A 14,841-nucleotide genomic window follows, 5' to 3' on the forward strand; every position below is an offset into this window, starting at 1 on the left:
TACATACATGTGGGGAAATAGAAATGTATAATCTCACTAGTATTGTTGAAGACATCAATTGCCTTGGAGCATTGTAAGATAAATAATTTATTACTATTTAGATACTTTTGTGAATGTATTCTCACTTTGAAAGGTTTCAGTCAAGTTTCCATATAAAATAGTCAAAACATGAGAATATTAGGCGTGATGGCTAAGTCTAAAATTCTTGGATTCAATTTGAATATTAAAACAAGGAAAAATGAAGTAAAAGTTGTTGTTCATGCAAATTGAATAAAAAAGAATTAGGCAAATAAAAGTAAAAGGGCCCACTTAAAACAGAGTCGATCCAAGGTGGTAGGGGTCCATTAGATGTGATCCACATACATGCTCCACGACCCCTGTTCCCACTCCCACTCACTCATTTCTCCACATATATTCTTTTTTTAAAATTTACCCATATCATTGTCTCATCCCTCAATAATAGTAGGAGTAACAATTAATTAATAGTACTACTATTTCCTAAGGTATGTTTGGAATCGGTAAGGACTTACAATAAAGTGGAAATTATATCGCTATAATTTGTTGCGTCACGTGCATGAATAATGAACTTAGTGTTGCTAAAAATATACATAAAACGAGCCATATACAAGTTTCATTATTTATTACTTATAAAACAACTCTAACATTTCTTTAAGTAAATAAAAAGATGTAACTTGATTTCCGACTAGAATAGGAAAACACTCCACTTTCTTGTTTACATATAACTAGATGATCACTTTGTTCTATAATAGTAAGGTAGTCGAAAGTGAGTAAGTGACGATTTCAGATTGCATTTTTTTACAATAACACCATCAAATAATTGGCCCATCTCGGATATTTGTTCCACGCTATATTTATATTCTATTAAATGATGCCTAATAATTTTTCATTTTCTCAAACCGAATTATCAAAGTAAAAATAGAATTCAAACACGACATGGAAAAAGAGAATTGAGCATAGACCATATTGACTCATCGCAAGTTCTAGGAAGGCCGTGGATGGAAAATTCCTTATGATAAGTAGAGGGGTTAACAAGGTAGTATTAATTTTTTAGATGAGATTAGCGGAATACAAGGTTAACAGGACGCAAATTGTGGATGAATTTAACAACTAGGCATTTTCTAGATAAAATAATACCAAGATGGAGTATAATTTAAGGTGGCGTTCAGTTGTCATGACTAATAATCATGAGATTATCCATCTAGGATTAAGTTGTGGGATTATTTTAGTAGGAGGGGAGAAACTATGATTAATTATCATGAGACTATCCATCTAGGATTAAGTTGTAGGGATTATTTTATTTGGGGAGGGGGGGAGTTTAATTATCCATCTAGTATTGAGTTGTGAGATTCAATTATATGAATCCAAACACACTACGTATATACTCCCGATATATGAATTACCATAACAACATACTCCTAGTAAATTTTTATGTGGGATTAAGGAATGAACGGTTGTAGTTGAGCTTAGCAATAGTAACTTTTAGATTAGGATGAAGTTAATATTTTAGATGGGACTAACAAACAAGCAAGAGACGTCAATCTCATCCCCTTCCACGCCTATAAATATCAAATCCAACCTCTCAACATATACCCAAATCAACTCATCGCCAAACAAGCCTACTTTGTAGTATACTCATACACAACAAGAGAGAGAAAAGAAATGGCAAATTTTCCAGTGATCAGCTTGGAGAAGATGAATGGAGATGAAAGAGGCGCAATGATGGAGCAAATCAAAGACGCATGCGAAAACTGGGGCTTCTTTGAGGTAGATTTCTCCCTTCTCCTTCAGAATCTGCGAGAATGTATTTATATTAGTAATTTATTGATTGAAATTTGCAGGTGGTGGAGCACGGAATCGAGCCGGAGTTCATGGACAAAGTGGAGAGGCTGACGAAGGAGCACTACCGCAAATGTATGGAGCAACGTTTCAATGAAATGGTCGCCAGCAAAGGCCTCGAGACTGTCCAGTCCGAGATCGACGATCTCGACTGGGAGAGCACCTTCTTCCTCCGCCATCTCCCCGTCTCCAACATCTCCGACATCCCCGACCTCGATCAGGAGTACAAGTCAGTCATACTATAACATAATTATCACTAATTTCATAAATCATCGAAATCGCAATTAAATTAGATCAAATTACCAACAACAACAGGGACGTGATGAGAGAGTTCGCCGCGAAGCTGGAGAAGCTAGCGGAGAAACTTCTGGATTTGCTGTGCGAGAATCTGGGCCTGGAAAAGGGCTACCTGAAGCAGGCCTTCCACGGCTCGAATGGGCCCAACTTCGGCACCAAGGTCAGCAACTACCCGCCCTGCCCGAAGCCGGACCTGATCAAGGGCCTCCGGGCCCACACGGACGCCGGCGGCATCATCCTCCTCTTCCAGGACGACAAGGTGAGCGGCCTCCAGCTCCTCAAGGACGGCGAGTGGGTGGACGTGCCGCCAATGCGCCACTCCATCGTCATCAACCTCGGGGACCAGCTCGAGGTCATCACCAACGGCAAGTACAAGAGCGTCTTGCACAGGGTCATAGCGCAGACGGACGGAACGCGGATGTCGCTCGCATCCTTCTACAACCCCGGGAACGACGCGGTCATCTATCCTGCCCCGGCGCTTGTTGAAAACGAGGAGAAGCTCTACCCCAAATTCGTGTTCGAGGACTACATGAAGCTCTATGCCGGCCTCAAGTTCCAGGCGAAGGAGCCCCGATTCGAGGCGTTTAAGAATCTCGAAGATGCTTCCACTGTCGCCTCTGCTTGATCATTGCTCCATTTTTTATTGTGTTATTATTATGTTATTACTACGGCTGTGTTTAGATCATATGGTATCTGTGTGTGTGCTTGCTAGATTAGTGTGTGGGATGGGATGATTCAGCTTTGAAGAAGTCTCTCAAATAATTAATTATTGTTTCTATGAAATGAATTCTTGTGTTAAGTGGTGATTGATTTTTTAGTGGTGCATGATACTGTACTACTCTGTTTGAATTTTATAAATCAGACACATAGTAATTGAAGATCAGGGGCAGCTGCTAAAAAGGCTTACTTTTGAAAATCAACAGTGTCGTTAAAGTAGATATCGCCGCAACATTAAGTAAAAGGTGAATATTGAATAGAATATGCATCAAGTGTAATAAGGCAGAATCATGCTGCATTTAAAGGGGGAGTTTGTATCCAATTTGCCTCGGGAACAATGAGGCAAATTGGATATAAATATATTTGATGTCCGTGAGAATGTAAAAGGCAGATTCTAGGGGTAATTTAATCCCACAATAATCACTTCATTGGTAAATCTAAATAAGATGAGAATATAGATTATGATCGTCATCAGTACTCTGTCGGAATGGGTGTGGGGCCTTGGATGAGGATTTCACCTGTTTTAGTACAAGGCGGGTGAAATCAATAACAAGGAGGTAAAGTTAAGTCTCATCTCGAATTATCCAACCCGAATATACATTACTCCCTCCGTCCCACATAATTTTGGACACTTTGATCCGGCACAGGTTTTAAGAAATGTAATGGAAAGTGAGTTGAAAAAATTGGTGGAATATGAGTCATACTTTTAAAGTATTAGTTTTATAATAAAATGTGAGTAGGAATAAGTTAGTAGAATATGAGGTCCGCTACCAAAAATGGTAAAAGTGAAATGAGAAAAATTATATTGGACCGAAATGGAATATTGGGACGAATTATCTGGGATGGAGGAAGTACTTATTAATATCAAAGTCTTCTTCAAAGTAATTGTCAAGCAACTCCAAATAGCACATATGATTCAAGCCTTCACAAATAGTCTCAAGTTTCTAAACAATGAAGATAAAGTGTTAGTCATCCCCAATTCATGTGTCATTATCATCTCAATTATTGCAAGCAACATAAAACATCAATTCATAAGATTGTCAATCAAAAGAGAGCATAAACACAAGGACAACCAAAATAGCTACAAGATCGTAACATATAACTTAAATACAACAATTTTACACAAGAAACATTGCATATTCACCAAAAATTCCACAAATAACCTAGTCCAACATGTTCATAACTAAAGAAAAATAGTGTAAAAAACAAAAGACAACATTGAAGAATCTAGACTCGATGCACCTGAAAAGGACATAATCTTGCTTGGAAGTGCCTTTTTAACCTTGGCCGAGTTGGGGAACTTCCTTTTACTCTTTCTTTTCTTGATTGGCAAATAAAGAGAAATTTAAAGATCGTTTTATGATGGATTTGAACACGAGACTTTTGACCTTATGCATTCAAAATAATCACTTTATTTGTCGTATTCTACATGTTTCATTAAAAATTAGAAGGCAATAACTTAATCAACCTCCTACTAAATACTCACTGCGTTCCATAGTAATAGAGTCATTTTTCCATTTTAGTACGTTCCATAATAATAGAGTCATTTTCCTTTTTAGTAAAAGTCAACATATTTTTCCATACCTACTTTTCATCTCTCTACTTTTTTCATTTTCCACTTTATTCTTCCTTCAATTAACTCACCTAACACAATTTTTCTTAATCTCCGTGCCGAAAAGAAACGTCTCCATTACTATGGAACGGAGGGAGTAAGAAGGATCACAGAGTTTGAAATTTTGGGATTTTTGATACCCGGTTTGATCCGGATCGGATACCCGAATTGAATAATTAGGTACTGGAAACTTATTTCAGGTCTGATATCACGAAGCATGTTTTGGTCATTTCGGGATTGAGAACACATTTTTTGGGTTGGGTATCAGGTGCCCAATTTGACGTCCTACATGTGCCATTTAGGAAAGTGATTATTTTTAATAAGGCAAATTGAGTTATAGTATGTTTTAAAAGAGAGCTATAATTGGGCCCTAGAGCAATTTGAGAAAATAAACAGACGATATATTATATCAGTATGAGCAGTAAGAATTATCAATCTATTTTGGGCTTTTACTCTGTCTTATTACCAACAGACATGGGCTGCAAAAAATGCAATGAGCTCAAGTAGCAAAGTTATCTAAAATTAAATCTACTGCAGGTCGTTTTTTCAATTTTCGCCACTTGTTTATTTATAGGAAAAATTATAAAAAGTAAACGACTCAAAAGTCTATCTTCCAAAATTTTATAGAAAAATGTCCTAATATGTTTGGCGAACAAAATCAAAACAATGAATTTGTGATTGATTTAATCTAAATGATGTCATTTAATTAAATAATAAGTCAAGTATAGCATATGTGTGAGAGATCTTTTAATATAATTGCTCTTAAACTAGTTATAATTTTTTATAAAACAATATTTTTCGAAAACATGGCACAATTCATAGTCTCAAAGATTATTAAACATATAAGGGATATATTTCTTTAAAATCATGAACTTTGCCTAAAATTTGGTATTTACTACGAACTTTAAAATTGATATATAATATCACAAACTTTACATTTTGTTTAATATTTCCCAAACTCACTCGAATAAAATATTTTCATCAAAATCTTATTTTACATAAGCAACCGTGATACTTTTATGATATTTTAAACCACTTTTAAGTTCATAACATTTAGGATAAAAAGTCATGTTGAAAACCACGTTAACTTAATTGTGTCAAGTATGATAAAAAAAAAAAAAGCCTCGTAAGTTAGTCAAATATAGTAATAGATATGTCATGGCCTTCACCACCAAAATTCATCACAAAACAAAGCATGTCATATTCCAAGACACAAAACCACAAAAAATTCAAGCAATTACAAGCTTAAAGCAACCATTCAAGCCAAGTCATCTTTGAACTAGCAATTTATCACTCAATCCTTCACAAATTCGAAAATTAAGCTAATCTCAGCAACAAATCATCAATACCCATCATAAGACCAAGTGAAATCAAGAAGAGAGTGGGAAAAATCATAGTACCTTTTTAGCTTAGAAGGGGGAAAAATGAAATTTCCAAGTTATGCCTTGTTCTTGAGCAAATCCACCAATTGCTTGGTTCAACTCTTGAATTGGGAGGATAACGTGGGTGGTGTGTGTGCTAAAGTGAAGTTTGTGGGAGGAATTTGAGAGAGGAGGGGGGGAGGGGGAGGGGGTTAGACGGAAAAATCGAAGAGAGAGAAAACGCCCGACCCAGGCGTTTTTCTTGGGTCCCGATCGCGCCCGACCTGTATCCGTAGTTACGTGATGTATTATACATGTAGTTATGAACATGGATGGACATGGATTATACATGTAGTTATTTTTAACATGGTCCGTGTATGCATTTCATGGATTATGCTTGTTATTAACATGATGTGCACACCTTATTCACATAGCTTATGCTTGTTCTTGTGACTAACATTGTGTGTGTATTCATTAAACATAAACTATTACTAACGGTGTGTGTATTCACATAGCCTATGTTTTCTGTTAACATTATTAGAATTGTTGTTTCAATCATCGTACATTGATTTTCATGGATTACATGGCTTATGCTTGCTCATTTAATATACATGGTGTGTGTATGCATTTACCATGGACTATGCTTTCTTTGCACATGTTATGTGCATGTTAGTAACCAGTGGCGGATCCAGGTGGGGTCGCGCGGGGTCGGCCGACCCCACCGGCGGTCCACCTGAGTGCTGCCGGAAAACATCATTTTCGAACTTTGACACAGCAAAGCTCCGCCTCCGACCCCACGGCAGCTTCAACTCCATAAGTCTTCTACTTTCCAAATAATAAGAGTACATAGGAACAATACTATATAAACATAGAGGAGAGATATAGAGGAGGGGTTGCAGAAGGGAATCTGATGTTGGCAGTCGGCAATTGAAAAAGACGATTATGGTTCACATATTAGTTAGGTTAAAATAATTGAATTTTTTGGGCCTATTTTACTTATTTGTTGGGCCACCTAAAATGTTAGTAGCAATTAATTAAATAGGTTGGCTCATTTGATCAATTAACTAAGCCTAATTATTTTTATACTTTTCGTTTCATAAACTACAAGCATTTTTACTTAATCATATTTTAAAACTATTACGTATTAAATATTTGGTGTTAAAGAATTTTAAATTGCTATTATATATACAAATATTCAATTAGTGCTAGAAATATAATACTCCATCCGTCCCTAAAAAATATGCATTTTGGGGATGGTGCAAGAGAAAAAATAAGTAAAGTATTGTTAGTGGAGAATGTGTCTCACCTAATTAGAGAGAAGATACTTTCCATAATTAGAAAGTGCATATTCTTGTGAAACAGACTAAAAAGGAAATAGTGCATATTTTTATTGGACGGAGGGAGTAATATATAAATTAAAATAATTATTTATATAGTATTATATTTATTATTATTATTTCTTTTATTCGACCCCACGGATTTCATGTTCTGGATCCGCCATTGTTAGTAACATTGGTTTTACATGGGTTACATATTCTATGCATGTTGTTAACATAAATCGACTACCAATATAACCTATGTAAACTAGTTAATATGACTTGTATGCGTATGTAACATGAATTGCACATGTATCTCACAAAGATTAAATATATACTTAACATAGATTGCACATGTAGTTCACACGGATTGTATATATGTAGTTAACATGACTTGAATTAGTATTTAACATGGACTATATACTATATATTAACATGAATAGTATATATTCAAAACGACTTCTATTAGTAGTTAACATGGTTTATATATGCATTTAACATTGTTTGAATTCTATGCAGCTATGGTGCATGAATAGAGTTGTTCATTATTAAGTGGCAAGATATTGATATGCATATTCCGGATTCTCCAAAACTGCAATTGTCTTGAAACAAATGACAATGTTCTATATCTACTAAATTAAGTAATAGTTGTTAGATATTTGATCTTCCTCAAATTTTACTCAAAATTCAATACCTCTTTAACTAGATGTCAACACTTATAAAAGTTTCAGCTGGAATCTTAATGAAATTCCAATGAAAGATAAACTAGGTGCCAACATTTATAGAAGTTTCAATTGGAATCTCAATGAAACTATTCTAATAATGGAATCACCATAATCTACTCGGAATTCAATACCTCTTTAACTAGATGTCAACACTTATAGAAGTTTCCACTGGAATCACACTGAAATTACAATGAAAGATTAACTAGATGTCAATACTTATAGAAGTTTCAACTGGAATGTAGTTATTATCATTTCACATAACTCTATACCCCATAACAGTATTTGAATGAAACTATTCTAATAATGGAAGATTTAACTAGATGTCAACAAATTTAAATAAATGAAATTACCAGAAGGACGGGTATTTTATCTTCCCCTTCGTTGGATACCGAATAAGTTGGGATTTGAATTTCTGAACACCTCATTATGTTCTCCAACTGAAATGCGCCTAGAGATTTGAGTTGCTGGGAGATGAATTTTGGTTTCGCCAACCGAGAATCGGAAGATGAAAAGGAAACTTGGGTTCGCCAACTGAAATGCCCCAAACAAATTTGGTTTCCACAGATTTTGGTGTCAATTAGGTTACCGAGGTTAATTATAATTTCCGAGGAGAGGGCGGTGATAATTACTAAGGGATATGCGCCGAGAGATTTGAGTTGCTAGGAGATGAATTTTGGTTTCGCCAACTGAGAATCGGAAGATGAAAAGGAAACTCAGGTTCGTCAATTGAAATGCCCCAAACAAATTTGGTTTCCACACAAATTTTGCGTTAATTAGGTTTACCGAGGTTAATTACAATTTCTGAGGAGAGAGCGGTGATAATTACCTAGGGAGATGGAGTACATTTTTATTTATTTTTTTTATAATTTTTAGTAGAACCAAAAAGAGTTTAGTAAGTAGTTCGCATAAGTGTAAATCATAAATTAGTACATACAAGCCATGTGGATTGTGAACATTGTTATTAGTTAACATGGATTGTATATGTAGATTAAATGAGTTGCATATGTAATTAACAAGTATTTTATATGTAGTTAACATAACTTGTATTCATAGCTAATATGGACTGTATATGTATTTAACATTGTTGTATTATATATGAAAATGATATATGTAGATAGCATGACAGATTTATGTATCAACGTGTATTATATATGTAGTAAACATGACGTGTATTCGTAGTTGGTATGGATTTTATAAGTAGTTACATTGTTGTATTATATATGTAATTGACAAGGATTTTATATGAAGTTAATATGACTTGTATTCGTATGTACCGTGACCTGTATATGTCTTTAACATGGATTTTATATGTAGCTAACATGACTTGGTATGAATTGTAAATGTATTTGCATTGTTTGTATTATATATGTAATTGATATGGATTGTATATGTTTCAATATGACATGTATTCGTAGTTAAGTGTTGCGGACATGGATTCGTAGTTGTTTTATTATATATGTAGTTATATTGCATGTTGTGGACATGGATGAACAAGGATCATGCTTATTGTTAACAGGGTGTGTATGCATATCTTGGATTATGCTTGCTATTAACATGGTGAGGCACTATATTCACATAGCTTATGCTTACTCGTGTGACTAACATAGTTTATGTATTCGTTTACCATGTAAATGTTTTCTGTTAACATTATTAGAATTGTGGTTTCAATCGTACATTAATATAACGTGTTCATGGGGATGCCATCCAATGCGTATCTTGTTTACGTGCTCAGGCTCATTGAGCAGAACGTAGCGAGTTTTTGGTTTCAAATATTCTTACTCCCTGCATCCATAGAGTACCCACAATGAAACTTATTACAATACTCAAAGGTTCACACCAGACGAGCCAGGTTATTAATCGAACACAAACCAAACATCCATTACGTACGATTGGGGAGCAATATGTACACACAACCACACCCTATTTTACACATCATATCAGCATCAACGAGTCAAGGACTACCACCAAATATTTTGCAACCGTAACAAAATTAGTTGGTTCAGTAGTGTAGGGAACATATATATGTATATACTAATGACAAATTACCAAGGATGATAGAGAATATTCAAAACCCAAAAGCATAGTCCACTTGAATATATGAGTGACCTAACATATTATTGTCTCCAACGCTCGATTTAGCTCTTTCAGTTATGAAGATGAACCCGCCACCCTATAGGTGAGTTAGAAGCAAACGAACTTGCGTGCGAGCTTATCTGTGAAGTGTCATCCCCGTCATTCTTGATAAATGGGATCTTTGGGCAGAGTCTGGTTTTTCTTCAACCTTGTGCGCAGGTTCCCATGTGGTCCGACATCAATCCAATATATCCCTTTAGCAATCATGGATTCCCTGTCAGTGGCCTCGACGTCATCGTCGAACAATTTGCGGCGGACTGTGGGTTTGGGGAAGACAGTGGGTGAGTTCACTTCTTTGTTGTCCGATGCAACCTCGTAACAACCAGAGTCGTCAGATGAATCAACATCACTTGAGGATGGGATGCTAATGAGATCAGTATGTGAATCCTCCAGCGAAGGGGTGCTTCTGCACAGAGGAAGTTATTGTTGTTAGAGGAAAATGCCATCTATTGTAACATGATATGAGCCATAATTGAAACAATAGAAAGATCACCTGCAGGATCTTCGTCTAGACGCAATCATCAAAGAAGATGCACATCTCACTCTTATCCCAGTACGTCCCCGGATGGTTCACGACCTCTTTAAAGTTTCAATAGCGTAGGGACAGGATTTTGACATGGATGGCGAGCTCGGCTTCATTGAACTGCATACCTACTTGACCTACTTGAGCGCCAATTTCGGAAGTCGCTGTCATCAAGAAGTACTGAGGTAACTTCTCGCTCGCCTATCCCTTCTCTCCCTTCAACTTGATTATAGTGTCAAGTAGGATGGTGTTGGTTTTAGCTGTCCATTTTCCGTTGTAGAGGTAGTGGCGTTGGAGTGAGATTCTGTCCATCCCGTCTCTCCCTTCAACTTGATTATAGTGTCAAGTAGGATGATTGGCGGTTAACCACCAAATATTGATTGCACTTAGTCGCCAAGTGTAGGAGATTTCATGATGACGCTTCGGCTGATGAGCTCATTTGGTAGGTGGTGCATTAATTATTTCAGCATCTTCAATGCAGGAGAAAAACATCTTGTCTTCTCGTTTGCTCGGCTGATGGCATTTCGTTTTCCATTGCCGGTGAGAGGATAGATTTGTGTATGCATTTACCATGGATTATGCTTGTTTTTTACATGTGTGTGCATGTTAGTAACATTGGTTATGTTTTTTGTTAACATAGGATTGACATATTCTATGTTTAACATGTATTATATAAGTAATTAACATTTATTCTATATGTAGTTGACATGGATTGTATATAATTTTCAATGTCTTCCAATTTTTTTCTTATAAAGGCCTAGTACAATGAATATCAAGGCAATATAAATAACTATTTGGTAGGCAAGTTGGCTTCTCTTGTCATACCTCATAAAATATTGAAGAAGTGGTTCTATATTATTTCTGCAAAGGTTCCATCAGTTCACATGGCATGTTAGAATAGGTGATATATATTGCAAAAAACTCATGGGAAATTCATGAAAAGACAAAGGTCGATAAGTACTTATTTCTTGAAGTCCAACAACCCACATTGAACTTTTGAAAGCAGAAGCTCAGAAAATCATCAGAGTACGACCTCTTAAAAACTGCTAGAAAGTTAAACGAATATCAGTCAATTGTCGAGCAGCATTAGAGGCGACATATTACAACCGATTCATGTATCTGCTTTTCGCATTATCTTAGTGTTCGGACAATAACCCGTAGGCGCATATGGGAGTACATAAAAAAGCAACCAATTCAAATAAAAAAGAGAAGCTTTTTTCTCATGTGTCCAGCTAAAGATTTATCAGCATTTATACTTTCATGTGATGCCACATACTGTTCCTCATTGTTGTTTACTATTTTCCTTCACTTGGGGATCCTTTTTTCTTCCTTGGAAGTCTTGACACCTTCTTTATCCACTTCATCTTCAGCTTCATCTCCTTGATCTTCTGTATTCAGCTTCTTGACATCTAATGTTGCATTCTGTTTCTCGACTTCATTTTCAGCTTCACCTCCCTTATCTCCTAAACCTTCTGCATTAGCCTTCATCAGCTTGAGCTTTAATTGGGCAATGAAATTGGCATCGTTCAAAATTTCCTTCTTTTCGGGTGCATAAGAATCGAAGCTCGTGCTACTTTCTTGCGGTTGCTCCTATTCAATATCCCTAAGAAACTAAGACAGTCTCATGATGAAGACGACATCTGACAAAATGGAAGTTTTCAAGGACTCAATGTTAGACCATTTCTCCTGCTACGTCGTTCAATTTTGTCTGGTAACTTCTCCGTTTCCAGCCTCACCTCTGGGATTTTATGTACAATCTCTAATTCCTAGTTTACCGGCTTTCGGAGAAGATGATACACCATGTCGAACAATTGCCCATTCTCCAGAGTCTTCATATATGTTGTATCTAACTCCTTAGAAGTAGGTTCCTAGGAGGTATATACAATCAACTGCAAAATAAAATATATTGTAACATTCTTCATTCAACTGAATTAACAATTAATAATTAAAGTAAACTTACGTCTAGATTTTCGTTGAAGTTATCAAATTCGTTCCTGCAATTTAAGGACATCTACTTCAAACATCTAGGCATGGCCTCTTTAGATATGTGCTCCACACATTGTTGTCCTAGTTGTGCAATGGTCTCATAAGACTACAGCTGTATGACCCAGATCAGACCATTGCAATGATATTTATCCACATTTAATGTCGGTCCAGCATATTCAACGTAAGACGATAACACCAGCATTGAGTTTGCCCCCAAGGATAGGCATTCCATCGCTCGTAGTCTTCGACTAGATGCCATGCCCAAGAATCGATTGAGCAGTTGTCTCTGCACAAGACGGTCAAGTAGCAGATAATCAACAATGCAGCTTTTATGTAGCTCTCCATGCAATCCAAATTCTTGGCAGAGAAGTCGGCACATAGCATTGTCAATCGTAACTTGTTTACGTTCTTACGATTGAAATGGGTGTAGAACAGACTTCTAGAATGAGGCTTTTTATATTTTTTGTCGTGGTATTGGAAATTGGATTTGCCAAACCAGAGCCCTGTGATGAGGGCGAACTTCTTGGCAGAAAACTTGATAAACCGTCCACCTACCAGAAACCAAAGTTCATTCAGTGGGATTGCATTCGCCTGAATCTGTAGTACAAGTAGATAGTGTAAGGTCATATTAGTCTTCCTTTCTTTCTTAATTTCCAAGAGGTGCCCTAAAGCACTGTTCTTAACTTCATTCACCACATCATCTTTGCCTATCTTTATCAAAATAAGTATTATGTCGTTTGGACCAAGGATCTATTGGGATGTTGTAATGTATGCATGTGAAGACCTATCATTTCTCGATTTTTTCCTTCTAATCGGTTCCTACAAAAGAGTTCATATATTTTATATCCAACAATGACACCAAGTGATTAAAATCTCATTTCCAAGCTGCGGGCAGCTTCGCTCCATCCGCAGCAAAGAGAGGCCGTCCTTTTGGCAATGGAAGCAACAACTGTCACGACCGCAGTTAGCTAAGGATAGCATAACTCGGTTTATCGCGACTAAGGAGGGATTATAAGAAGCGGGGATAGAAATTAGGGGAGATTCAAGTCGAGACATAAGGAGACACACGATTATAATATTAAAGGATATTACTTATAACAAAATATATTCGATCAAGGGGACTCGAGAGACTGTTCTTACAAGTTCGACTTATCAGAGTTTAGAAATTTAACAATAAGCGAGCCCTTATCAACGGCACAGCGGAAACAAAAGAACGCGGTTCATGTGTGGAGACATGAACCTCCGAGAGTTTTATTCTTATATAGCTACTAGTCTGCCCTCCACAGCACTTGATCCACCCTTCCACGATCAACCTGCACATTTAGAAATATAGTTGTGCGAGTTGGTCCGTTTCCATTCAATAAATATATAACAAAATTTTTCGTTCGCACATAGAGTATAAATGTCTAAACACATAACTTATAATATGAATCGGCCCATCTCGTCTTTACATATAACGGTTGCGAAAGGACTCGATCCGTTTGCTGTGGTATAAATAACTTACCTTTGCCTGGTTGAGCGTGTTGGGGTGGGTGCTGGGAGTCTCTCTCTTGTTAGACGAAAGGTCTAGCGGAACAATGCTAGACTAGAGATTATTGAAAAGACTCTCGGGTTCAGAGCATGGAAGAAGGCTCTGATACCACTCTGTCACGACCGCAGTTAGCTAAGGATAGCATAACTCGGTTTATCGCGACTAAGGAGGGATTATAAGAAGCGGGGATAGAAATTAGGGGAGATTCAAGTCGAGACATAAGGAGACACACGATTATAATATTAAAGGATATTACTTATAACAAAATATATTCGATCAAGGGGACTCGAGAGACTGTTCTTACAAGTTCGACTTATCAGAGTTTAGAAATTTAACAATAAGCGAGCCCTTATCAACGGCATTGCGGAAACAAAAGAACGCGGTTCATGTGTGGAGACATGAACCTCCGAGAGTTTTATTCTTATATAGCTACTAGTCTGCCCTCCACAGCACTTGATCCACCCTTCCACGATCAACCTGCACATTTAGAAATATATGCAGGGCTGAGTACGAAGGTACTCAGTGAACATATTGCCGAAAAAAAAATACACATATACATTTTTTTTAAAAAATATTGTCAAGCCATTACTACAGTAACACTCAGGGATTTTATTAAAAGACCTGAGCTTACTAAAATATTAACATTTGGGGCCCATTTTCCTGTACTTTACCATATCTGATCATCTTGTGCCGCTGGGATGGTGTTCTCATACGGTCACCTTCCCTGCCCATCATGACAGAGGTATCCTTGTGCCGGGAAGGTGGTCACCTTCCACGGTCACC

At 36.8% G+C, this 14,841-nt stretch overlaps 1 protein-coding gene across 1 annotated transcript; it reads left to right on the forward strand.

Annotated features, from left to right (window-relative positions):
• The first annotated feature begins 1,614 nt into the window (after positions 1 to 1,614).
• Positions 1,615 to 2,953, forward strand: LOC125186825 (1-aminocyclopropane-1-carboxylate oxidase 3-like). The gene is made up of 3 exons (XM_048083281.1): positions 1,615 to 1,785; positions 1,860 to 2,086; positions 2,173 to 2,953. The coding sequence occupies exons 1-3, from the start codon at positions 1,681 to 1,683 to the stop codon at positions 2,777 to 2,779; spliced, it is 939 nt and encodes a 312-aa protein (XP_047939238.1). The 5' UTR covers positions 1,615 to 1,680; the 3' UTR covers positions 2,780 to 2,953.
• Positions 2,954 to 14,841: the final 11,888 nt, after the last annotated feature.

Source organism: Salvia hispanica, chromosome 5, assembly GCF_023119035.1.
Source record: "Salvia hispanica cultivar TCC Black 2014 chromosome 5, UniMelb_Shisp_WGS_1.0, whole genome shotgun sequence".
Lineage (NCBI taxonomy): Eukaryota > Viridiplantae > Streptophyta > Magnoliopsida > Lamiales > Lamiaceae > Salvia > Salvia hispanica.